We start from the raw sequence: 27,389 nt of genomic DNA on the forward strand, positions 1-27,389 counted from the left end.
ATCAACAATTCAACCAAGCAATTAGAACCCAATCTGTTGTGGACTTCTATGGCAATTGCATATATGAAAGTAAAGTTCCATTAATCGCTGATAAAAATATATGTGGCGCATACCCATACATAAAAACATGGATATAAACAAGCACATAAATTTTTATTGTTGAGTCTTCAACCGTATTACACACCAAGAGCAAATCAGACACAAAAACCAAAAAAAAAAAAAGGAAAATAACATGCTAAAATTATTACAATGACGCAATATGATTTGAACAAACACACGGAAAATTTTATTGTTGAGTGTTCAACAGGAGAAGACACCAAGAGCAAACCAGCCAGAAAACCAAAAAAAAAAAACAAAGGAAAATAACATGAGCTGACCAGCCTATATTATTCTGCCAAATCCAATGATACTGGCCATGGAATGTAAGAGGATGGTCCAAGAAAATTTCCACATAGGTTTAGAGGTCAATAACCATATGCAGCAATGTTTCTTGTTCAGGATTTTCGTTTTAGCTGAGGTGACGGCGAAAACTTCTGAAATGCTCTTTAGTTTCGTTGTTTGGCCAATGCTGTTGATGCCACCAATCTACATCGCATTGAATTTTTCTCAGTTTGGAAGCACGTTGTAGGATACTTGGTAAACTTTTTAGCCCTTCACATGTCTTGATCAGTATTCTCTCCAAAGAGGGCCACCCTAATGGCGCATCACAAATGGAAGACAAGTTTGTCAAGCTACATAGTTGGAAATTCTTCAAACTGGGAAAGGCTGTGGATTCAACTGTATTGTCAGCTTCAATAATCTTTTCAATCCTTTTACAGTCCTCAACTTGAAGATTTTGTAACTCAGAGAGTTGTTTGACCACCTCTAGTGAGAAAACTACTCTTATACCTTGACATTCTTTTATTGTCAGAGGTGTTAGTTTACCGAAGCTTTCAGATGCTAATGTGCCCTCCCAGATACTCACCAAGTTTGGGAGCTTTTTTATATGTAGCTTTTCCAGGCGCGGGAATACTACTCCTGTTGTATTTGTATTTCCATTTACGATGCTCGTCATCGCATCACATTCCTCAATAATGCAAACTTCCAGAATTTGTACTGTATCATCAGGAAGGTGATCAGTTAAGTTGCAAGCAGTCACGTGACCAATCAACTCCAAGATTATGTTTTTGATTAATGATAAGTTGTCCGCTCTGCCTGACAAACCAAGTAGCCCTAAACTTGTCATATTGTTTCTGCAAAGGAACTATCAGCTGAGAGTGTTACCAGATCTTTTCTTTCACAACATGCCTCTCCTTAAATTGTTGAACCTATCCAAGACTAGAATCAAGTGCTTGCCCAAGTCAATTTCAAATCTTGAAAGACTAGAAACACTTATTCTTCGTGATTGCGAACCCCTAGTCAAGCTCCCCTCTGAAGTTGGATCTCTTAAACTTCTTCAAGTACTTGATCTTGGGGGCACGGAGATCATTAAATTACCTGAAGAGATTGCTGAGCTGGACTCTCTAAGCCACTTGGAAGTATCCTTCTATGGATCTAGCACCAGCAGCGAGCATGCTAAGCTACCACCTGGATTGATTTCCGGACTTGAAGCATTGGAAACACTAAGCATAAGCGTGTACCCAGGAGATAATTGGTGGAATAAGAGTGTCGAATCCTTCGTTAAGGAAGTGATCAACTTGAAATTGTTGACTTCTCTTTCCTTCTATTTCCCAGAGGTCATTTCTTGAGCTGTTCCACGGAGAAAATGCATCCTGGAAGGAAGAAAGCTTTACAGAGTTCAAATTTGTTGTTGGCGCAGACATCAAGTTTAATGCATCACGAGACCCACAGTACGTAGAGCTGAATTATGGTCTAATATCGGGTCAATGCTTGAGATTTGTCAACAGTGAGAGGATACCTGACGCAATTGTTAATGTGTTAGCTCGATGTACTGCTTTTTATTTAGATCATCATCTTGACGTCCACAGGCTGTCTGAGTTTGGGATTGGCAACATTAAGAAGTTGAAATATTGTATAATAAGTGAATGTCCCGACCTTGAAACTATTGTGGACAGTGAGGAGAGAACTGAGAGTGTTTTTCCATGCCTGGAGTACTTAAGTATTCATTATTCATGGAGTTTGACGAGCATTTGGAAGGGTGTTGTCCCAAAAGGAAGCTTTTCAGCTTTACGAGCTCTGTCTTTGTATGCATGCCCAAAGTTGACTTATGTTTTCAAAAGCTCAATGCTGCAATTCATTTCCAACTTAGAAAAGTTGCTGGTTGATGACTGTGAAGCAATCGAAAAGATCATTTCTGCGGAAGAGGTCACTGAATCTTGTTGTATTTCACTCAAAAGTTTAACACTTCAGTATCTTCCTAAATTGGTTCATATTTGGGAAGATGCTCAGACTAGGCTCTTGTTTGAATACATTAGTGTGTACGATTGCCCTCAGTTGAAGCAGATTTGTAAAGACTCGGAGTTGAAACAGACTCTGAAGAAAATTAGAGCTGAAAAGGATTGGTGGGATGAATTAGTGTGGGAGGAAAATGGAATTCGCTCACCTTTTGAAAAGATTTTCACCCCTATTTGCGAGGGTGATGTACATAGTTCTTAAGACTCTCCAAGTTGTGAGGTTGTTCTGCCAAACATACGATGAATCCAGGCTGGCATGTTTGTCTAATTACCCATATTGAAGCATTTTTTTCCCCTAATTTTATGTTGATGATCAGCAAGTTTATTTTTTCCAGCTTGCTAAGGATCAGCATTTGATATATAGCAATGATAGAAGAGACTGCTGCTGCTGCCATTGAAAGGAACATAATACTGCTGCTGTGATGTAAAAGGCCTCATCTAGAACCAGTCCGTATGGCAGAATCTAGTGTAAGGAAAGCAAAGAAGAGACGCTTCAGAGTTTCCTTCCCAATATGCCTGCGGATCCTTCTCAAACGGCATAAAAATGGGATTGGTGACATGGTTGTTGCTGATATGCACCTCTTTTCTGAAATGCAAAAATATGATCAACTATAAGAACAGCTGCTTGTGCTTTATTTTTTGGATAAATTGTAGTTTTATTATCCAAGAAGTAGCAAATCACTGCTACTGTAAAACAGTTTGTAAAATTTGTATCACATCACTTATTTACATTACAACTATCTCTCTGCATAGGTCCTATCTCTCACACAAATTCTTTATTAACGTAATCCAAATCAACATGCTTTAATCAGCTACTCTTAGCTTGTGTACCTCCTTAATCTGTCTCCAGATCTGTTTATTATTGCTTTCTTCTGACTTGAATTTCCTTTTATTCCGTTCGTTCCAAATTAAATAGATGTAACCTCCTCAAGCCAGTCTCAATATAACATAGTAGAGCCCTTCCTTGGAGTCTAGCAAATTGCCTATTAAAATTCACTCTGTCAATCCTCAACTTCCTTTCGCAACTGACAGTGTAAAGACCTGCCTCCAGACTACCTTAGAATAGCTACACGTAAACAAAATGTGATTCTTACATTCATCATTTTGTTTGCACAATACACAGCACCTAACAGTTGCAAACCCCTTGCATTCAACCTGTCTTTAAAGGGAGCCTATTAAGAATGGCCTTCCATGCGATAACTGCATGCTTAGGTATAAGTGGCTTACACGAGACAAGCCTATGCCAATCAACTTTCACTTGTTTATGTCTTAATTCCTCCCATATATCTCCAGCAGGATGGTTTAAGCAACCCTGCGCTGACATGAAAATCCTGGAAGCAATGTTCCTCATTTGTAGCACTTTTCTCATACGTCAGCTACTGTTTTGAGGGATTGGCACATCCCATGTGCTTCTCCCTTTGATCACATAGTTCTGTGTCCATGCTATCCAAATTGATCTTGCTTGTGCAAGTAGAGACCATAAATGCTTGATTATGATCACATAGTTCTGGTTCCATGTTGAGACATCTTTCAGCCGCAACCCTCCTTTTGACTTGGGACTACAAATGGTTTGCCATTTGATTCTAGCACCTTGTGCTGTGCCCGGCTGTCCTTTTCATTGCAAAGCAACAGTAACATTTTTTTTTTGTGTCTGGTGCTTTTCAGGTGAAGCTGAAAGTGAATGAATGCTGAGTTGAGGTTTCCTCCGTGACTGAAGAATAATATATAATAAAATTGGAGGCAGCAATAGCAGTGACATGCCTGCAACAAGTGGTATTAAAGTTAAAAAAAAAAAAATGGAACAGTCTCCAGCACTTGGTTCCACCATTTTACCCAAATTTCAGCTCCAAAGAAGCAATCATGGCGAAGGAGTCTCTTTCAATTCTCATGATTAACTAATTGATATTCATTTTAGTATTTAATGACTGTCAAATATGAACACAAGTTCTTTGAGACCATACCATTGGGATTTGGCTGCTCATCTCTCCTGTTGTTTGGTAATAATAGTTGTTGAACTTGTAAATAAGAATTCAGTATTCTACCATTAACGAATATATATTATATAAAATTCCATTTAAAATTTAAGTTTAGATATGAGCAATGCGTTTATGCTTTTATTTACAAGAATCAATTAAATTTCACATAAATGTAAACAAATTTAAAAATAAAAATAAATTAAGTAAAAATAATCAATAATAAATCACATATCTCATAATAATTTATTATGTTGCTCATAAATACTAATATATATAAATACTTAAAATAAATAAAAAACTCACTTATGTCACTGTATTAAAAAACTTATTTCCTACCTGTGGGAGTATATTTATAATCAATGAAAAGTAATGGGTTTAATCAACATAAAAAAACATAAAATTCGCCTAATAAAATCGATTTAAGTCTTGCACATTATTTTAATCTAAATAATAATAATAAATATACATACATATATTTATAGGGTGTAAAACCATATTTAATATTTTTTTGTTAAATTTATATTGTGGTTTAGAGTCGAATCTAAGGGCAGGCATGGGCCAGGCCCCAAAAACAATTTTTATACCAATATTGTACAGAATTTGGGCCCACCAAGCATAATGTCGGCCTCCTTTGCCCCTTTGCTTAAGTGTTTGGCCCCTAAGGCATAAGTAGGGCTTCGCCTCTGGTTCTGGTGGTAACATAAATTCGGTATATACGTATCTTTCTACGGTGAATGTTCCAAGTTCATCAAAGATAAATTTTCTACACGCTATAAGAAAAATCAACCGAGCCCTAAAATAAAGTGCTGAGAAACGAATTCCTTCTTCGTCTTTGGCGGGCAATTGGTAGAATCCTTTGAACTGTGCGACACTCTCGTCCCCACTTCAGGTACTGGGCGAAAAAAAAAAGAAAGATAAACACCTTTCTCAAGCTTTTTTAAAAAATAAATTTTATGTTTTCCACTATTTTATTGCTTAATTAAGTGTTTTTTGTGCGATTATTGTTTGGTTAGAAAATTTGAAATAAAACGTGAGAGTTTTTGTAAGAAAAAGCCCCAAGAAAGAAGCTTTTTTTTTTTTTTTTGGTTAAGAGTATCTTTGATTTAGCTAAACCCTTCGATCTATTATGCCTAGGAAAACATGAAAATATGAATGAATATGTTTAAATTGGTGAATTACATGGCTTAAAATGTAAATTGCTTCTTTTTTTTTAATGCCATTGACGGAGATTCAATATAATACTTTTATTTTTTTCGATGGAATCGAAGAGTGAAAAATAATAAATTTTTGATAGAATTTATTCAATTGGAAGAGTGAAAAGTCAGACATTATTGATGGGAAGGCATAAAGACATATGTTATAGGAGGTTTTCCAAAGACTAAATCTTCTTGCTAGAAACAGCTGATGTTGATAAAAATGATTTTTAAATATGATTGCCATCTGTTTTGGTGCCATCTTTATAACAGAATAGCAAATATCTTGGTTGAAATTAGGGGCCACTGTGAATTTTAATAGATCAGAGCATTTTGAACCCTGAACTGTCATTGTTTGACCTCAAATTTGAAATCTGCCAATTTTGTTCAGCTCTGCAGTCAAACTTTCCTTCATTGGGAGGCAGGGGGGGGGATGCAAACTGAAAAGCTCATGTTTTGATTTCATTTATCAATCGTTAGTAACTTAATAATTTGCTGGTTTGAATGGTCAACCCGTTTTATTAGCTGTTGGCTCGATTATATATTAATCAGCAAGGATTGTTTTTAGATTAGTATCCTGTCAACAATTAATCTTACCATTCTTAAGTAACAGCTGATGTGCTATGTTCATATACCTATTGCATTTGACTATGTAGAAATTCTGATATTTTGGTCTTATATTCATCCATATGACATGAACAAGTTTAGTTAGTTAATTGAATTATGGTCTTTTACTGGAATACCCGCATTACAATTGCCTTTGGAGCTTGTATAACTCAAAAACATATCAACATTCCTTTTTCTTGGAAGGGAAAAAGCTAGCAGAAAGACTTATACGAAGTTCTTTATGTCTAGCTCCTTAATTTTTAAACATAAACGATTTAAATTGTTTACTCAGTCATAAGGCAACTTCAAAGTTGGAAAACCAAGGAACTTAATGTAATGAATTTTACTACTTATTATCAAAAGTTAACACACATATATATGAAGTATTTTTGTTTATTAGTGAGTAATTATTTTTTTTTTGGTCTGTTACCTCTTGGTGGTCGGTAGCCACTTTGGGCTTCAATTAATCGAGAGTCGAGCCGGATTGGATAAGAGAGGTAAACTTTTACAGCGTTTGTTTTTTCTATTCACAAGATTGGAAATTGAGAACTTACTTAAGAGGAACTAAACTCTTCAACCATTTGGACCACCAGGCATTGCATAATCTGCATAGTCTTTTATGCTGTCTAACTGGAAATTTCTTTTCTATGGTTTTTGCTAGGCTGTTTATAGGTATTCCTTGCTGTTATTTTATGTTATGGCTTGTCTTTTCAGTTGTTTTTCATATTTGTTTTACTAGTTATAGCTGTATAATTTTCCAAGTACCTAGTGTTTCTTACCCATTTTTCCCCTTTCTCATGCAGGTGGTGTTTAACCATGATGGTGAGATTTAAAGTTCAGTAATATTTATTTTCCTTGTATTACTCGAATTTGTAAATCATTTTGTATGTATGTTCTCAATTCACCAAATAATTTACTTTTAATCCTTCTATATGTAATTTACATACAATTTAAATAAATCTTTAATCTTTTTGAAATGGATTTTGAATGAAACTGATTTCAACTAGTTTTGCTCCTGCCGCCATTGGGATCATTTTCCATTGTCTTAATCTCTTTTTGTTTCATATACATCCTGTTGCTGGTAGTCTATTCATAACCTAAACCTGACAAATTGGACCGAATTAAACATGGTACTTAAAGCCCTAGCTAAAAGGGTGAGAATTGGTTCAGTTACCATTCCAAAACTACGATTAGACATTCCATTTTATTATTATTTTTTAATAAATTATAACAAAGCTTGAAAGAGAATTTTAGAAGTGGAAATGAGCTTAGTTCATGTGCAATCTAGTTAAAATATAAATAAGTTTAGTCAGAATAAGAGAGAACTTTGCAATCCTACAACAATTAAAATTCATTTTAGATGTATATATGAAAGTAGAGTTCCATTAACTACTGATAAAAGTATATGACTCATACCCATACAAATAACTCACTAAATTTAATTATATTTATAAACTTATTACAAAGACGTAACATAGATGTAAACAAACACATAAATTTTATTGTTGAGTCTTCAACCGTATTACACACCAAGAGCAAATCAGACACAAAAACAAAAACAAAAGAAAGGGAAAACAACATGATAAAATTATTACAATGACGTAATATGATTTGAACAAACACACGGAAAATTTTATTATTGAGCGTTCAACAGGAGAAGACGCCAAGAGCAAACCAGACAGAAAACCCAAAAAGAAAAAAAAAAAAAAAAAGGAAAATAACATGAGCTGACCAGCTTATATTATTCTGCCAAATCCAACGACGTTGGCCATGGAATGGACAAGCATGGTCCAAGAAAATTTCCACATCGGTTTAGAGGTCAAAACCGTACGCAGAAAATTTTCTTGTTCAGGATTTTCGTTTTAGCAGAAGTGAAGGTGAAAAGTTCTGACTTGCTCTCCAGTTTCGTTTTTTGGCCATTTCTGTTGATGCCACCAATCTTCAGCGCATTGAATTTCTCTCAGTTTGGGAGCTTTTTGTAGGACACTTGGTAAAGTTGTTAGTGCTTCACACGTCTTGATAAGTATTCTCTCCAAAGAGGGACATTCTAATGGGACATCACAAATGGAAGACAAGCTTGTCAAGCTACATAGTTGGAAATTCTTCAGACTGGGAAAGGCCGTGGATTCGACTGAACTTTCAGCTTCAATAATCTTTTCAATCATTGCACAGTCCTCAACTTGAAGATTTTGTAGCTTACACAGCTTTCTGACCACCTCTAGTGAGAAAAGTTTCGTTATACCTTGGCATTCTTTTAATGTCAGAGTCGTTAGTGCACTGAAGCTTTCAGATGCTATTGTGCCCTTCCAGATACTCACCAAGTTTCGGAGCTTTTTTATATGTAGCTTTTTCAGGCAACGGAATGCTCCTCCTGTTGTATTTGTATTTCCTTTTATGATGCTCGTCATCTCATCGCATCCCTCAATGATGCAAACTTCCAGCTTTTCCAATGTATCATCAGGAAGGCCATCCGTTAAGCTGCCAGCAGTCCCGTGACCAATCAGCTCGAATGAAGTTGCCTGTTTAAGTACCTCAGAAACAGCCCCAGGAAATTCAACTCCTGCTGAAAAGGCAAAAAACTTCAGATGCTTTTCAGCTGAGCATTCAAAGGCATTAAAGTCTGATGCCGAGCTATTTCCTTGTTGACCAACAGAGATGTTGAAAGATCTGAAGCCTTCAAATTCCCCAGTTTCTCCATTTGCTTTCCATGATTCGCTATTCCGGATGAAATGGTCAAGAGACTCCATTTGAGGGAAGTGGAAGTGAAGATGTGTCAATTTTTTCAACATGGTGATTTCCTTCGCAACTGCATCAGCATCGGCATCCCATCTTCTGCTATTAGGACTCACTTCAATACTCAGCTCTTCTAGTTTAGAAAGCTTTTTAATAATTTTTCTACGAATTATCCTTTCATCTTTTCCTTTCTGACAGCAGTTGCCAGAATTAACAGTCAAATTGTTTCCTACTGTGAACGAAACTTTCAAACATTTGAGATTTCCCAACTGTCCAATCTCACTCGGCAAATAATAGATCCCAGTATGACGTACATCAAGGATTTCAAGACTCTGGAGATGACCTATCTGAGGAGGAAGCACTACTAAACAACTACAGTTGTCTAGAAAGAGCCCTTTGAGGTTTCTTAATCGGGAGATGGATGAAGGAAGTCCACTGATTCCTTTTTCCCTTAAGCACAGAACTTGAAGGCCAGACATATATTTAAAGAATTGCTTTGGAATTTCTGGCAACCTATTTTCATGAATTAACAATGTTGACAATCTGGAACATTTGGGATTTGGTGGCAGGGTGGAGGACAGCTGAGTACAAGCCAATGAGACTCTTTTTGCTTGCATCCATTTGTGAAATTCAATGGTTTCACCATTTTCAACAAGAGAACTTTGACTTTCTTCCTCATTTGCAATCCTCAATGCCGCCCTTTGGAAACCCACAAACATCTTGAGGTGCCCCAACTTTTCTCCCTTTTCCAGTAGAAAATTTTCTGTGAACCAATCTAGTATAGCATGCCCTCTGTCACGTACTTTCGAAAGCCTTTGGCATTCCAAAAAATGCTCTGCTGCCCAGCGATCAATTATATAATCTCGATTAATTTCTTCACCGAAAGGAAAAACAGCCCAATACAGTAAACAAAGCTTATGATCATTACCAGGAAGCTTGTCATAGACAAATCTCAATGACCGGTAATATTGTTCCCCCTCTGCTTACTTGGTGACTGCAATTGGGACTTCTTTTCCCGCCACAGTGCAATTTCATTCTTCCCCGCCAGTTGTTTTCCTATTGATATGAGTATAGGTGGCATGCCATCACACAAATCGATAATTTTTTCTGCAATTTGTTTGATTGCTGTGTTCTTCTCAAGATCTCGATCTGGACCCACTACTTCCCAAAACAGCTTTCTAGCATGCTCCTTGGACAATACCTGCACGTCCATCTCCTTCTCAGTGCAACCATCATATTTGTCTCTGCATGCAAACACCACCTTCCCTTGCTCATGATTGATCCCAACTTCTTCAAAATTAACCGCCGAGGAAAGTTCATCAAGAAACAACACATATTTCTTTCCCATTAGCGTCTTAGATATCACCTCAGGTCGAACAGGAGGGTCATTTTTGTCCATTTTCTTGCCTAAGCAGCTCAAAATTTCTTCTTGTATGTCTCTCAATATGCTGCTTTTATCTTTTTGGGTCACATTAAAGATATAGTCGAACCAACCAGATTCACGGATTTTCTTGCGCACCATTTTCATTATTGTTGTTTTCCCTACTCCCGTAGGACCCCTGATGCAAATTCTCTTAAATCCCTCTTCATTTAGCCAATCTATTAGCATATCCATATGATTTCTAAGCGGTGGATGGTAAAATGTCCAGCCATCATCATTCCATACTGTTGGTGCCTTGTCACACATGGTGGTGATTTGGCCCCATTCAGCCTTCAGAGAAGCTGCATCTTCTGTCCTCTTCACCACACGCTTAAGCAAAGCAGGACATTGCCATAGTCCACATAAGCAAGTGTGAGGTATTTTTGCATATTCACTTTTCAGTCTTTCAATCTCAGTTTGCATGTTTTTTACCCGTCGGAGCCAACCTCTGCATTCCACTGTGCTTTCCTTCCGTGATTCATTACAATGCAGCTCGTTCAGAACATCTGCCACTTTATCACTTAGACGGCTATTCTCCTCCTCAAGTTTCTCGAAATTAAGGCTGATATGTTTTACATAACTATATTCGCGTTTCAACCAGTTGCATATACACTTCCCAGCTGCTACAGCAGGTCCAATTGCATTGCCAGCTGTTTGCACAGCTGCTGTTTCCATCCTGCTAATTGAATCTTGGAATTAGCAAACTATATTGAAAGTTTGGGTGATAGAAAAATCGACTGAAACAAAACAAAAATAGAATGAAAAAATGAGGAAAAAAAAAAAAAGAAGAAGCAAGCAATAAAATAAATGAGGGTGTTTTTTGTATTTTGATTAAACACTAGTTTCACCAAAAGAATTTTAATATCCATACTTTTTAGAGGGATACGAAAGTGCTTTTCAAACTAACAACAAGAGTAAATGTATTTTTAATAAAACATATATTATCTTCCCAAGTGTATAAGGAATGATTGAACTTCTTCTATATACGGACAAAACAAACTAAACCATCTTTCAAATAGCTGCTATCTAAAAAGGAAAAAGAATAAGGAGAATTATTCATGAACATCTGTAGATATTTCTTTTTGAGTAATTGTTCTTAATTTACTGCTGAGAAAGTGATTCAATTCTCTAGAGCAGGTGATGCCATTTGGCTGGCTTCTAAATTTGGAAAATATAAATGTGCAGGCACTTTGAATTGGCTAGGGACAAACTAACTACATAATGTCTCTTCGCATGAATTAGTATGGTGTACGCCTAAGCATGTGCCAAAATTTCTATGATTGCTTGGTAAGCTGAATTGGACAGACATATCACATAGCACACTTTCCAGGATTAAAGCTTGGAGTATTTCAATTCAGTCTCTCATGACGTATAGATCTGTGAATTTATCGCTAGATATAGATTTAAGGAGTAGCTACCAATCTTTTTTGTTTAAGTGATTGACCATCTGATCGAATCTGTCCTATTTAAAGAGGAGTCACAAGATTAACTTAAGTATCTTTAAATAGTAGATTTTAGTCCACGAAACCAGATTTCAGATTCAGGAGTGTGGTTACGCATGAGAAAGGTTATAGCACCCTCACAACGCCCATCAAAAGATGGTACCAGTTTAATTTCAAATTATCAAAGCCTTAAATATGTTTATAATTTATCAAAATATTTACTATTGAAAATTGATCTTAAAATTACTCCAATAGTTTGATAGCAATTTAAGATAATTCTCTCACCTCAAAAGTATTCATGGAAACTAGTGTCCCACTTTGAAAAAACTCTGTTGTTAGGTTCATTAATATATTTTTATTCAAAAAAATAGTTAGTAAAATCTTTTAAAATTTTTGTAAAATTTACTTTAATGCAGATCTCCCAATAGTTTGGTGAAATTTTATTGTAAAATATTTATAAGATTCTATTTTTGAAAAAATTCATTAAAATTTTTAATAGTTCGATAAGATTCAACTTAAAATGCAATCCTCCAATAATTTGATAGGATTCATCAATTTATTTGAAAAGAGCTTTTTTTTTTTTAAAGTTGTTTTCCAAAAATAAAATAATAAAGAATAATTTTACGAAAGTATTTAAAGAGTAATAAATTGCTCAAGTTAAAATTAATAAAATAATAATGATGACAATAGTAATTAATAAAATAAATAAATAACTAAAATAAGAAAAAGCTTAAAAATGAAAATTGCAACTTAAACTAGTTTCAATCATCAGAAACTCTTAAGCCCAGAAATATTCTCCAGAAAACTCTACTTCCTGCTTTGAGATTTTACACTCAATTTATAGCTAATTCTTAGTGAGATTTTAGGTCTTAAACAGAATCAATACAAGCTTGAATCCTAAGATTGGATTCTGTCCAACGTGATTTAGGTTTAGGTTTAGGTTTATGCAAATTTGTCTGATGTGATTCGATTCTAAATTGAAATCCCTTTGATTATACAAATTTGATTTCCTTGTTTATCAGCACAAATTAAGAAAAAAATAATAATAATAACAGTTGATTCCAAACACGGATGGGTGGCTACACGGTCTACACTTGATTCCTATGTTATGAAACATGAAGAATGAAGGGATTACCTTTTCTTTTCTTGCACCTATTCTAACTTGGTTTGGAAGAAAGTCTTACAAATAACTGCTGTTCAAAGAGCTTTAGGAGGATGGTCAGAGGAACTCTCGTCGGCAAATCCATAATTTGGAAGGAAAATCATTTGATTCTATACTTCTAAGGCATGCTTGCACAGATTACACATCTATTATGGAAAGAAAGGCAATTCCAGGAAGCATTCAAGGAAAGAGAAAGCTATAACAACAAATTGTACTAGGTATTAGAGCTAGCATCAGTTGTATTTCTAATATGTCTAGTTTAGCCGAAGCCATTGTACCTTTTAGAAACTGGGCATCAACCCGTCTACTTTTGCTAATTAGCTGCTGTTTCAGGGTGCATGCTTCCTAGCTTGTGCTCTCTCCAGCAGCTTTTCCTGCTTCTTTGGGTGTTGAAACAAGAACTCAACTATCAAAGAAAAAAAAAAGAAAGGAAAGTTCAATGTTGAATAGTCAAAGAGATGAGATTAAAGAAACAACTGAGCTCTAAAGTCTAAACAAGTGAAGGGAAAGAGATTAAATTTCCATTCAATTCATGAGCCATGCAGCGGACATTGAAAAAAAGAAGCTTGAGGCATACCTGCAATTGCAAAACCTTTACTCAGCTCTCCGGCGGTAGGTGCAGCTGAGACTATTAAGCTTTAAGGCATTTCAAGCTCTAACCCAAGTCAAACTATTGGTCAACATCATGCCCTATTCTAAAGTGGTTCTTTCTTTTTCTTAATTGGTACTGGAGACAAGAAATTGTATTTCGTGGACCCGCCTGTCATTCCAAGGAATCGGATTTGGGTAAACTTCAAAGAAAGTGTGGCCCAATGTCATGATAAAAACGGACTCAATTATATATTTTTATCTGATCATATTTGTCGTGTAAGATAATAAATAAAATAAAATAAAATAATATTTATTTTATATTATATTTAATTTATATTTAAAAATATAAAATTATAAAAAATTAATATCTTATATAAAAAATTTAATTTTTTAAAATAAAAACTTATTTTTAATTTATAAATTTTAACATGTTTTATTGTATTTTAAAAATTATATTATTAATTTAAATTATATAAATTTTAAAAAATAATTTTAATTAATAAATAAATTATTTTAATTTAATTTTTATATACATTTTATTTTATCATAATTTTATAGATTAATATTAACTTTTTATATTATATTATATAATGTAAAAAAGCTGTAGATTGAAATTTATTGATTTTTTAGGGTATGGAGAATTTTTTTCCATTTCACGACTCTTTGAAAGGTTTTTTGGTTTTTAGGACTTTAAGGTTTTTATAAAATGATTTTTTTTCTGTCTTTGGCCTTTTTCTTATGGTGGATCCCACCCTTTTTTTCTCAATTTGTCTTTTTAGTTTTTTAAATTTATTTTGTTATTTCAATGGGATCCACTAAATTTTATGAGGTCCACTTTTATTTGTTTAGGGTTTTTTAGTTTTACATTTTTATAGATTTTTTAAATTTTATTTTCTTTATATTTCATTATAAAAATTTTATTTTTAAAGTGGGATCCATAATTTTTGTTTTTGTTGAGTTGTACTTTTTTTTTGTTTCAATTTTTTAATTTTTTATGTTTTTAATTTTTTATTTTAATGATGTCTATTATTTGTTGTCGGATTTACTTTTTTATTTTGTGTTTTTTTTAAGTTTTTTAATTTTTAAATGATTAATTTTTTAATATACGATCCACCTTTATTATATTTTTAGTGTGATGCAGTTTTTCTTTTGTTTTTTTCCTAATTTTTTTTGGTGGTGCATGTATTTTTAAAAATATTTAATAGTTTTTATTTGAACTCAATTGATAATTTTTTTAAAAAACTTAATTTTTATTTTTTAATCTAATTATACTAAAGACATTTGGTTCAAAGAAATCCATGCATTTTCTTTCAAAATCTTACTATTAGATATTTGATTCTAACACTTGATTTAAAGCAATATGATTCCAAGAGAAAGTGATAAAATTTTAATAGTACTTAAAGTTTCAGAATAAAAAACTCATATCTCCTTGTGATATTCTATGATTCTGATGAAAAAAATTACGTTATTTTTAAATTTGATCTAAATAAAAAATTATAAAATAATCATTACTATTTTGAAAAATATATTTGGAAGTGACTACAAATTAATTATAGGTCATTGCTATTAATTATAGATTTAACTAATTGAGTTACTCTAATTTTTTTAATATCTTATCTATTAAATCTTATAAGTAATAAAATAGAGTGTTTAAGGTGTATTTAGTCAACAATGCCTTAAAAAATATGGTTCAAAATTTTGAATAATATTATTTAAGATGTTTGTGATTAAAAACGTCTTAAATAAAAACATCTTAAATAATTCTTTTAAAAAAATTAAAATGTTAAAAGAAGAAATTGAACCTACAATCTTATAGTTAATAACTATATACTCTAGCTGACTAAACTACTCTGATTTTTTTATATTTTATATCTTAAATCTTATAAGTAATTAAATGAATTATTTAAGGTATTTTTAATTAAAAAAAACCTTAAATAATGCAATCCAAAAAAGTGAAGGTTATTATTTAAAGCATTTTTTACAAAAAATACATTAAATAATCCTCTTTTAAAAAATATTAGAGATCATTTAAGGTATTTTTAATAAAAAAATACATTAATAATACATTTTAAAAAATTACATGATATTATTTAAGAAGTTTTTAATCAAAAATGCCTTAAATAATCATCTTTAAAAAAATATTAAAGATTATTTAAAGTATTTTTTATCAAAAATATCTTAAATAATCCATTTAAAAAAATATTAAAGATTATTTAAAGCATTTTTGACAAAAATACTTTAAATAATCTCTTTTAAACAAATATATGAGATTATTTAAGGTATTTTTAGTCAAAAATACTTTAAATAATATCATTTAAAATTTTAAAGAGTATTATTTAAGGCTTTTTTTAACAAAAAAACGTCTTAAATAATCTCATTTTAAAAAAATATTAAAGGTTATTTATGACATTTTTGGATAAAAAAACTTCCTAAATAATCTCCTATTTTTTTTAAATAGCATTTATTTAAGGTATTTTTAGATAAAAAAATCTAAAATAATCTCTTCATTTTTTTAAGTAGCATTTATTTGAGATATTTTTTAATAAAAAATACTTTAAATAATATTCAATAACAACCACCCCCGCCACATGATCACATATGTTTGTCTCTTAACTTATTTGTTGGTTTTTGCAAAGATTAATTAGATGAAACCTCATTATAATCTTTTTTTTTTAATTTCCCTTGTGGTTTGAGTAATTTTGTTTATAGATCTTTTTAATATTTATTTACATTTAATTAAATTTTTATTTAAATAAAAAATTAATATTGTTAATTTTTATTAATTAAAATTAAATTTTATGTAACATTAATAAAATAAATAAAAATTTATAAAGTGATATAATTAATATATATAAATAAAATAAAATAAATTTTTTTATTTTTATAGGTGAGTGATTTAAATCGAAACGTAAAATGATAAAAGATAACCTGGAAATTAAATATATAGTACAATGAAAATAAAACATAAATTGTTCTTCAACCATCATAAATATAATATTAATAATACTATGCTAATATGTAACATTGCAAAATATCTGGAGCTAAATTATATGATACCATTATACGAAACAATTTTCTTAATATGTAAAATTAAAGATAATTTACATATCAATCACAATTTAATTACCAAAGAGATAAAAATTATAATTCAGAATCCTAAATCCATAAATCAGTCAATCTTTTGAGACAATTGAATCAATTGAAATGGACTTTTTAACGAGGTTAAAATATATAAAAAGTTTATGAATTATAATTAAAAATTATTTAAAATTTTATTTTTTTATTATAATTAACCAATTTTTTAATATTTATTTACATTTAATTAAATATTTATTTAGATAAAAAAATAACATTACTTTTTTATTAATTAAGATAAAATTTCATATGATATTAATAAAATAATAAAATTTATCACATGAAGTAATTAATATATATAAATTAAATAAAATAATTTTTTTTATTTTTTCTCTTTTTTTTTTAAGATCTCTATAAAAATTCAATTAATTATAGTTCAAAAACTAATTTATTACGTGACTAAATTTCATTTAATTAAAAATTTAATAAAATTAAAATTAAAAATTAAATTAATTGTAATAAAATATTAAAATTTTAAATAATTATTAAATTATAATTCAAAAGATTTTTTACATTTAGCCTTTGAATGACTTAATTTTGCCCTTCCTTGCACTTAAATTTTTTTTCCATTTCGGCTATGTCTAATCTTAAAATAAAACTTTTTTTTTCCCTTTTACTTTAAATTGGGTGAGTGTTCTAAGTCCAAATCACTTCGAAAGACAGCCTGGGCAACGATTTCTTCAACGAAATCAAGTAGTACAATGAAATAAAAATTAATTATTTTCCAATCCCGACAAATCTTCCAATTAAATTGTCACAATTTTTTATGATTAAATTTTTTAAACTTTGATATTTTATTATTTTATATTTATGATTAATAAAATTATTAAAAAATATTTTTTAAAATTTGAATCAAGTAGTTTTTAAATATATATTTTATAAAATTTAATTGATTAAAATATTTAAAATAATAACAATCAATATTAATAAATTTTGATAAAAAAATCAATTGTAACAATTTAATTAAGACAGAAAATTTTCAATGTTCATTTATTCTATCATACAATTCACATTTATAAGTTTCAATATGTGTTTAATATACATTGATTTCTTTAAAATTTAGTGTAATTTATTTAACATAATTAATTATTGTATTTGATAAGAATTTAAGATTTTTAAGATATAATCATTACTTTGTAGATTATATGAATCTCATTCAAAATAATAAAAGAGTTTTATAATCGATAAAATATGATATTTAAAATCATTTAAAGATAGAATTATTTTCATAGTGGTTGGTGTATATATCAAGCCATGATTCTGTCCAAAATTTTGTTTGTATAAAAAAAACTTTCATTTTTGAATCATTTCAATTATAAGACAATTGTGTGATTTTAACTTTTAATATAAAAAAGATCGCAGCAAGATCACCATCATCATCAAATACATACGACTAAAAATGAATACATAAATTTTATAGGTAAAGGACAGAGGAACTGATTTATTGCAGTGGGGTATTTCTGTTTCCCCCACTATGAACCTTCCTGTAGGTGAGTGTGCTGGACCGCACAGCATATAGTAGAACTAAAACAAAGGCCTGTAGTTAAACTCTTAAGTGGAGGATAAAAGCTGTGACTGTGGCACTTTTTTTTAATTATTTTTTAATTATTTTTTAAAGATTTTATTGTTCTTCATGTTTTTACAGTATCTGTCAAGCCATTAGATCATAAAACAAGCACAACACATAAAAAAAGTGTTTGGGGAAAAATAGTATTAAGAAAAAAAAAAGATTCGGTAAAGAAATGGTTGTTCTTTCACGTGATTAAAGGTTAAAACTTTTGAGGACACTTTTGTCTCATTATGTGGTTTCTTTTAGATGGACATGAATGGGTAGGGCCACATTATCACATGGGTTCTGACAATTTATATGAATGGTATCTCGGTGTCAGTCACTAAGTCCTTTCACTTTCAGTCTTTTAACATCTTTCAGAGTTTTAAATATGTAAATTTTGATTCTGATATTTGTGTTTTATGGATGACGCTGCCCTTGTGTTAATCTTAAATCATGTTGGGGTCTACATCCGGTCTTCTGTTTAAATGCATGTGCTGCATACGCTCCCAAGTGTATCAAAGTGCTCCCCGTTTCACACGGACACATGTTTGTCTCTTAACTTCTTTGTTGGTTGTTGCAAAGATTAATTAGATGGAACCTCATTGTTATCTGATTTATTTTTTAAATTTTATTTTGGTTTGAGTGATTTTGTTTATGGATCCTTTTAATATTAATTTGCATCTAATTAAATTTTTATTTAATTTTTTTATCAATTAAGATGAAATTTTATATGATATCAATAAAATAAATAAAAATTTATCATGTGATGTAATTAATATATGTGAAAATTAAATAAGATAAATTTTTTTTCTTTTTTTTTATTTTATTTTTTTCTTTATCCTTGATATCTCTTTAAGGGATCAATTGACTATGGTTTAAAGATTGATTGCTTTAATTTTGATATGTGATTAAATTTTATCCAATTAAGAATTCAATTGAATTGAAATAAAAAAATTAATGACTTGATTAATTACAATAAAATATTAAAAAATTAAATAAAATTTTAATTATATTTTATAGGCATTTTTGACCTTTTAACCTTTTTTATTCATCTTGTTGTTGAGAAGAGAATTTTACATGATAAATATTGATTGCTCATTGTATAAATTTGAAAGGCCAATGAGTCTTTAACTTAATTTTAATTTTATCATACAAATAAGTTAGTACTAAGTTTTTTAAGTCATTTGCATGGAACAGTTTTTTTAGGTTAAAATATTAAAAAAAAATTCAATTATTTTATTTTTTAAGTAAACTCTTTTATATTTATTGTATTTAAATAAGTTTTTATTTTTTTACTTATAAACAAATAAACTTTTATTTCAAATAAAATATTGATTTATATTAAAAATTTATTTATGTATAAATTAAAGATTAAAAATTTATTTAAATACAAAATTAAAATTTCTTAAAAAAAAAAAAAAAAAAAACCCTTCATTGGCATAAAGGAACCCTCCTTCCATCTAACCTTTTTGCGCCTCGTAGCTCGTACCTTAATTGACTTTATGTTAGATCGGGTAGGATTTCCCATAATTTACAACTTTTTAGAAGAAAAGAAGAAAAATATCATAGGCAAAGCCAAAACTCACTTATATATATATATATATATATATATATATATATATATAACACATTATCAGAATTAGTAGAATGACACATATTCTTTAACATATAATAAAAAATTAAAAAAATTAGACATATTTTTTAATAAAATACTTAAATGAAAATGGAATTATATATTATATGTTATGATCATTTTTGCTGTATAAAATTATTAATATGATAAAATGATAATTATTTTATATTATTTTTTATTTATATATAAAGAAAGAGAAAACAATTACAAATAAGATTGATATATTCTTGATATAAAATTATTCAATTATTTCCAAGTGAAAGTGATTATTTTTAATTTATGAGATTAAATTTACATGTTTAATTATACTTTTAAAAATTACATCAATAATTTAAATTATATAAATTCTGAAGAAAGATAATTTTGATAAATAAATAAATTATTCTATCATAATTTTTGCACATTTCAAATATAAAAAAAATGATATTATATAATTTAATCATATTTATAATATACTCTTATTATATCCTATCAGAATCTTATATATCAAACATGATCTATATATTGTAAATTCGAGTGTTATATGTTTTAATTCGGGTTAATTTGATTTTAGAATTTGAAAATAAAAATTAAAAAAATTTAAACAGAAATAGAATTATATATTTTTATTAATTTTTATATGTGTTTTAAATTTTTATAAAATAAAATTAATTATTTTATATTTAAATTTATTTGAAATTATGTGTAAATAATAAAAAATATTTAACTTTAAAAAATCAATAAATTAAATGAATAAATTTTAGTTCAAATCAATTCAATTTCTTAAAAAGATTTATTCAAATTCGATTTAAATTTTTAAAACTTATAATATTATGCATTTAATGAAATAATCAAATTCAATTCAATTCAATTCATTATCATCGCAACTTCTCTCCATGCTCACACTATTTTATTCTTGTATGTTAACAGTAAAATATTTACTCTTCATTAATTCAAGAGTATTTTTTTTCTTTCTTTTTAAAAGAACAATCATCCTATTTTTGTGGGTAATTACTCGGTTCATTTGACGACAATCTTATTGATTTTTCTTTTCGGGGAAACTTAATGCAGACACCAGTTTTATTCGATATATATATATATATATATAACAATAATGATTTTAATAATAATAAAATTGGTTTAATTAAAATTAAAAATCAATTAATTATTAAAAAAACATAACAGAACAAAAAAAAAGAAAAATCAAGGATGGCAGTGGTGCCTTCCCTGGCACCACCGCCACCAGGCCCTACACCCTACTCATCTGATCACCATATCCTACCCACCATCTCTCTGATCACCCATCCCGCTGACAGTCACTACTCTCACTGTCAAATAAGACAGAAACAAATAATAAGGCATGGGGCTCGTGCTTACACCCCATGCCGAGCCTTGTGCCATTCGGAGCTCTATAAATAGAGCTCCTAGCCAAACCAAAAAATACACAGAAAGGGAAGGATGCTATAAAAAAATATTACCAAAAAAATAATAAAAAAAAAAAACACAGTCATCCTCGTAGGGAGAAACCTCAGCGTCGAAGCTCCCTGCAAGAACAAAAAAAATTAGATCAGTCTTTGTTTTACAAAAAAAGAAAAAAGAAACAGAAACTTCAAAACCTTGACTACGCCAACCGAGGCTGTTTCTGATGAAACGGATGGCAGATTTGAGCTCAGGAGGTTGAACAGAACCTCCTGATAAAATATAAAATTTTTTGATCATCGGCGAGCACCATCGACGGTGACCTAGCAATGACTTAGCAATCCCCTCTTTTTTTTCCTGAAAATAGAAAAATAATGAACAAAAAAAAAGTCAGTTATATATAAAGGCCTAAAGGCCAAAACAACGTCATATTAGGCAAAGGAAGATCCACGCATGGACCCGGACCCGACCTGGGGTCTGCGCAACCGACCTGTCAACCTGGTTCCTTAGTAGCCTTGAACCGGTTTGATCAAACTGAATCTAACCGCTCTCCAAACCAGCCTGAACCATGCCTCAGCTGCTCAACTGAACCGCGCATCGAACCGAACCTTTTTCAATCCAACTGAATCGTCGTTAACCGGTCCGGTTCAGATAAAAATTTTTTTTTTAATTTTTTTTATATATTATTATTTTTGTTATTTTAAGTTTTTTTTATATATTTATGCATATAAGTTTTAAATTTATTAGGATAAGTTTTTTAATTATTTTAATAATAATAAAAATGAAAATAAGTAAGATAATGATTAAAATATATATATTAAAAATGCTTTAAAATAATAATAATAATAGAATAATTATTATTATTTTTTCTGCCTAAATGTTGGAGGGAATGAAAAAATATTTTCCTAAAGAAATAATTTCGCTTAGATGTTGGGGAGTTATTATTAATAAATTTTTATAAAAAGAAATATATAAAAAAATTTTAATTAATTTTCAAAAATCATTAAAATTAAACTTGCTCCGAAAATTCGCTTAGATGTTGAAGATTTTTAGAGATGTTCGTATTTTCTTAAAAACGAAACCTTAAACACTAACCCTAAAAATTCAAAAACCCTTAAATCCCAACCCCATAAAATCTGAAACCCCTAAAATCCAAACTCTTAAATCAAAACTCTAAATCTTCCATATCCTAAAATTCAAGCCTTAAAATCCTTTAAACTTTAAAACCAAACCTTCAAAACCTTTACTCAAACCCTTACTCAAAACCTTCTGAAAATCCTAAGGACACGTGTGAGAATCCCATTTGAAATTATTTGTTCTCGAATGCTGCCTAGATGATGGGGTATTTAGGAAACTTTATTTCATTAAGTTTTTCATACGAATTCTTAATTTACTTTAATAATAAGATTAACTACAAAAGTATAATAATGAAATAGGATGTTAAATATAAATAGTTGCACCCAAGCTTTGCCTAGATGTTGAAGAGTCGGAATGGTCTCATTATATTCAAGAATCTTACTCTAAATTTATATTTCATCAGTTTGCATACATACATTATCATGTTATTTGTATTGTATTTCTCTATCTTTAATTTTCATTTGTTGCCTACAATACCATCATTTATTTTCGCATATAAAATTTTTCAAAATATATATTTTTGATATTATAAAATAAAATAAAAATAATATTCTGAAAGAAATAATTCTCGATACTCTGCCTAAATGTTGGAGAGTTACTAATAATCATTCCTTGCAAAGAGTGTTATTTTTATTTTAAGATGTTATATTAAATCTCATATGAAAGAGTCATCTTAAGTTTTGTCTAGATGTTGAAGAATTTTAAGATAATTCTTTAACTTAAAGATTTTTTTTAATATTCCTGAAAAAGGAATTTTAACTAAATTTTTTTTAAGTGAAAGAATTAGTGTTAAATTTCAAATTGAAACAATTTTATCCAACATCGAAAATAGTGCATGATTAAATGGTACCAATTTATGGGCGTAGTGGGGGTGCTAATCCTTCCTCACATATAACCGACTCTCGGACTCAATCTGATTTTCGTAGACCAATATTTATCTTTTTGATAAACTTTAAACTCGCTTTTATAGTTTTATTAAAAAGATAAACTTTTGGGTGGCTAATCACACCCTAAAATAGATTGGTGGTGACTCCCCTTTTATTTCTTTCGATTTTAAAACCCATTATGTCTGGCGGTCTCAAAACCGTTGCGATAGCTTGGCAACTCCACTGGGGGCTTTAATTTGAGAGTCAAGCCAAAACTTTTAATTACGCGCTATTAAGATTTGTTGGAGTTAATTGGTTTTATTTGACATTTCATTTAATCTCCTTTTATTTTGATTTTTCAGAAAATATGCGTTAATGAATAAGATAAATTGTATGTTAGTTATTATTTTATTTTAATTTTGTGTTTATGGTATTTTGATTAATACATTATTTTGCACACACTTTGTATATTCATGCATGAGCTCTGGACCTGGGCTCTATCCCTTTTAGGAGGAAACGAAGTAGCTATGCTCTCGTGAGGTAATGACCTCCGCATTTGCTAGCGAAACACTTTCACTCAGATTGAACCCATTCCCTTACTAGCCCTGTAATGGGTGAGGATCAGGGAGCCTTACTAGTCTATAACGGACGATGATGTGAGGAATAGTCTGGGAATCTTTAGATGCGTAAATCTTAATCCGACATATAGTGAACTGTAAGGTCCAACTTTAGGATAGAGCCATACTGTCCCTTTTATGAGAAAATTACCTAAATTAAGACACTATGTATATTCTGTTATGACGCATGTTATACTTGTTCATTCATTTACTCATTTTTATTTATTTGTTTTATTTACATTATTAATTTGTTTAATTCTTTTATTGTCTTCAATTTTGTTGTATGCATCATATAGGTATCATATTTCTAAAGGATATTATTTTGGATCAATGTTTAGCAAGAAAAATTTTTAAAAAATCTAAAGAATGTCATCCATGTGTAAGAGCTACTTAGAGGTCAAGAGCTATTCAGAAAGTATTCAGAAAAAAGAAAGAGATTGCTTAGTAGATGGTCACATATCGGTGCTACCACAGTCAGTGCATATGGATCTCAGTCAAAATAATATATCAGAATTAGAAGCTATTTGAAAATAGTGGAGAACAAAGAGAAAAGAATTTTTTTTCAACAACTACGGGGATGTGGCACTGTTTATGTCAGTGAAGGTTGATGAACAACTGATGAGAGTCATAATATAATTCTGGGATCCATCTTATCGATATTTTGTATTCAACAAAGAAGACTTGACCCCCACAATTGAAGAATATTCTTCTTTACTCCGAATAAAGTCTACCAATCAAGATAAGATCTATTGGAAAGAGCATAAGACTACTGGATATAGAAAGAAGTTAGCCAAGATCATGCAAATAGAGGTTGAAGAGATAGACAAGCACAAGAAAGAAAAGAACGAGGTTGAGACCATTTCATCAACTTTTTTGCTTGAGTACATAAAGAAGTATATTGAAAATAATCAGGGATTAGATGTGTTTGCTTTGGCTGTGTACGGATTGATGATATTTCCTAAGGTGTTAGAACATATAGAAGCATCAGTGATTGATTTTTTTGAACAATTAGATAAAGGAATAAATCTTTCACCAACTATTTTGGTAGAGACTATTAGATCACTTAATTTTTATCGAAGAAATGGTGAAAGACAATTTATAGGGTGTGCTCAATTACTTTTTATCTAGCTCAGAAGCTATTTTTAGGAAAAAAAAAGACAACATTTCGATCATTCTCCGTTTGTTTTAGTCCTATCAAAGAGTTTATGGCTAAAGAATAGAGAAAAGATTGGACAAAAGGTCAATGGTTGGCATTCTTTCTGAAGCTCACTAACGAGGATGTAACATGAAGGGCACCATGAATGCTTCCGATGATCATCTTGTATAGTTATGGAAATGAATCATGGGTACCTTTGTTAGGAATATGGGGGCAGTAAGTTATGTATCCCTTATGGTTTAAAGATAATATGACTCATGGTAATTTATCCTTATGACTCATAGACTCAGTTCACTCGAGTTTGATTATGAGACACCCGATTACGTGAAAAAGGTTAGTGAAATCATCAAAGCATGAAAGCAAGTCAACCAAATGAGTCCAGCTAGATTTACAAATAATGTTACAGAAGGTTACCTTACTTAGAGGATAAAAAGGGTTAACGAAATTAGGCCTCTACCAGTCGATGTTTCAAAAAAGTTACCAGCTCTTATTTTAGTACCGATATTGTCAACTTTTGAGATCGTCCAATGAGAGTTTGAGATTGAAAAGAAAAGGTTAGAGAAAAAAAAGATGGCTACGATGGATTAGGTTAATCAATTGAGATATGATTTAATGATGAGAGATGATGCAGTACAAAAATTGATCAAAGAAAGTAAAGTATTGAAAGAAGATCTGTAAAATTTGCATAAAAAAAATAAGAAATTGAGGTTGGACAATAAACCTTTGAAGGGATCCAAGAAAGATGTGAAAGAACTACGAGATATGGCAGAGTATTGAAAGAATAGAGCTTGAAAGAACAAAGAAATGATCTTTGCACTCACCAAAGAAAAACATGAATGGAAAAAAAAACTTTCAGAAACTTTTGAAAAGGTAGCACGACACCAAAGAGAAAGTGAAAAGCTAAAAGCTGAACTAAGGAATGAACAAAATAGGAACTCAGATTTGTAAAGTGAGAAAAAAGCCTTAGAGCATGAATTAATGAGCTTGGAGCTTCAATTGATAAGCAATCAGAGTCACATAGACAAGATTTTGATTGAGTGACAAGAGAGAGAGGATTATTGGGCTCACATTTACAATATAGATGTGGATGCTATAGAGATATAGAGAGCAAAAAATTTATGGAGGCAGCAATACATCGAATATCTGACTGCTCAAATCTACAAGGCTGTTTAAAAAGCAAGCAAAATGGTTGAAAAGGTGAAAGCACTGGCACGAAAGATTGTACCAACTCAAAGCCATGGTCAGAGATTACTGAATTTTTTGTGTGAAGCTAGGAAGTAATATGCTCAAATCAAATATTTTTATGGTTTTAACACAAGAATGATTAGATGATGTATAAAAGCCCCCATGGTCAATCAAAATTTCTTTTTGTTTCGATTGATCTAAAATAATACCCATAATTTGCATATCATTCATTTTATACATGTATTTTAATAAAGACAAATAAGTAATGATATTATATCATGCGTTCTAATTAATGGTTAATAAACTAAGGTTCAAGGATAGTAAAATCAAAGAATCTAAGTCAGACAATCTCGCATAGATATAATACTCGTTTTCAAACTCGAGTTATGGAAGAAAAGAACGTAACCAGATTGGAAAGAGTCGAAAGGGCATAAGAGAAAACAAAAGAAAGAGTGATGGAGGTACAGCAAAGTATCGAAGCCCAGATGGTTGAATTAAGATAATTACTAATTAGTTTAGTGAAAGGTAAAGAAATTACTGGGGCATCAAGGATAGGGAAAGAAGTTAATACGGAAGAACTACTCTATCCTCTTGGATTCACTCCACCTCAAGCCCCTCGTGGCATGCACATGTGCCTACGAAGTGTGCAGCCATATCCCTATGTTAATCATGCTGCTGGCCAACAATCAATCCACTTAAATACTAATGATGGGCTTATCTCAGTTGATCTCATCATAGTACCAAATCTTGATGAACCAATTTAACAAGAGAAGTCTCGTGAAATGTCGGAGCCTATTATAAACTCAAAAATACGAAACAAGTATGGCCAACTTGAAAAAAAGCTTAAAACGATTGAAAGTAATGACATTTATGGAGTTGTTGACGCTAATGAGCTAAGCCTACTGCCTGACTTGATTATCCCACCAAAATTCAAGACCTCAAATTTTAAGAAATATGATGGAACAAAATGTCCTTTCACTTATATTACCATATTTTGTAGAAAGATGATGGGTCATACCCATAATGATAAACTCTTGATACATTGTTTCTAAGATAGTTTGACTGGTTCAGCGATAAAATGATACGTACAGTTAGATCAGAGTAAAATTCGCTCGTGAAAAGACTTGGCTAAAGTTTTTCTTTCTCAGTATAAGTATGTCCTGGATACAACCCCTGATAGGTTGTCACTACAAA

At 30.6% G+C, this 27,389-nt stretch overlaps 5 protein-coding genes across 5 annotated transcripts in view; 2 read left to right on the forward strand and 3 right to left on the reverse strand.

Annotated features, from left to right (window-relative positions):
• Positions 1-46: 46 nt before the first annotated feature.
• On the reverse strand, positions 47-1,225 carry LOC149512473 (putative disease resistance protein At4g27220). Its single transcript, XM_089751450.1, has 2 exons — positions 634-1,225; positions 47-165 (listed from the first exon to the last, which is right to left on the reverse strand). The coding sequence occupies exons 1-2, from the start codon at positions 1,223-1,225 to the stop codon at positions 47-49; spliced, it is 711 nt and encodes a 236-aa protein (XP_089607576.1).
• A 58-nt stretch (positions 1,226-1,283) lies between these two features.
• Positions 1,284-2,595, forward strand: LOC111306998 (disease resistance protein At4g27190-like). The gene is made up of 2 exons (XM_022905072.2): positions 1,284-1,667; positions 1,714-2,595. Exons 1-2 carry the CDS (start codon positions 1,284-1,286, stop codon positions 2,593-2,595), a joined length of 1,266 nt encoding a protein of 421 aa, XP_022760807.2.
• A 2,574-nt stretch (positions 2,596-5,169) lies between these two features.
• The window catches only part of LOC111307701 (disease resistance protein At4g27190-like), a 78,955-nt gene continuing 56,735 nt past the window's right edge, over positions 5,170-27,389 (forward strand). Inside the window, exon 1 of the mRNA XM_089751566.1 lies at positions 5,170-5,258. The gene's annotated coding sequence lies outside the window, so the exon portion shown is untranslated. The remainder of the gene's footprint in view (positions 5,259-27,389) is intronic.
• On the reverse strand, positions 7,644-13,536 carry LOC149512474 (uncharacterized). Its single transcript, XM_089751567.1, has 4 exons — positions 13,503-13,536; positions 13,204-13,331; positions 9,830-10,997; positions 7,644-9,736 (listed from the first exon to the last, which is right to left on the reverse strand). The coding sequence occupies exon 4, from the start codon at positions 9,618-9,620 to the stop codon at positions 8,031-8,033; it is 1,590 nt and encodes a 529-aa protein (XP_089607693.1). The 5' UTR covers positions 9,621-9,736; positions 9,830-10,997; positions 13,204-13,331; positions 13,503-13,536; the 3' UTR covers positions 7,644-8,030.
• On the reverse strand, positions 9,854-10,996 carry LOC111306999 (putative disease resistance protein At1g61190). Its single transcript, XM_022905073.2, has one exon. The coding sequence runs from the start codon at positions 10,994-10,996 to the stop codon at positions 9,854-9,856; it is 1,143 nt and encodes a 380-aa protein (XP_022760808.2).

Source organism: Durio zibethinus, chromosome 22 (assembly GCF_047325235.1).
Source record: "Durio zibethinus cultivar Kanyao isolate XHJ-2024 chromosome 22, ASM4732523v1, whole genome shotgun sequence".
NCBI classification, from domain to species: Eukaryota; Viridiplantae; Streptophyta; class Magnoliopsida; order Malvales; family Malvaceae; genus Durio; species Durio zibethinus.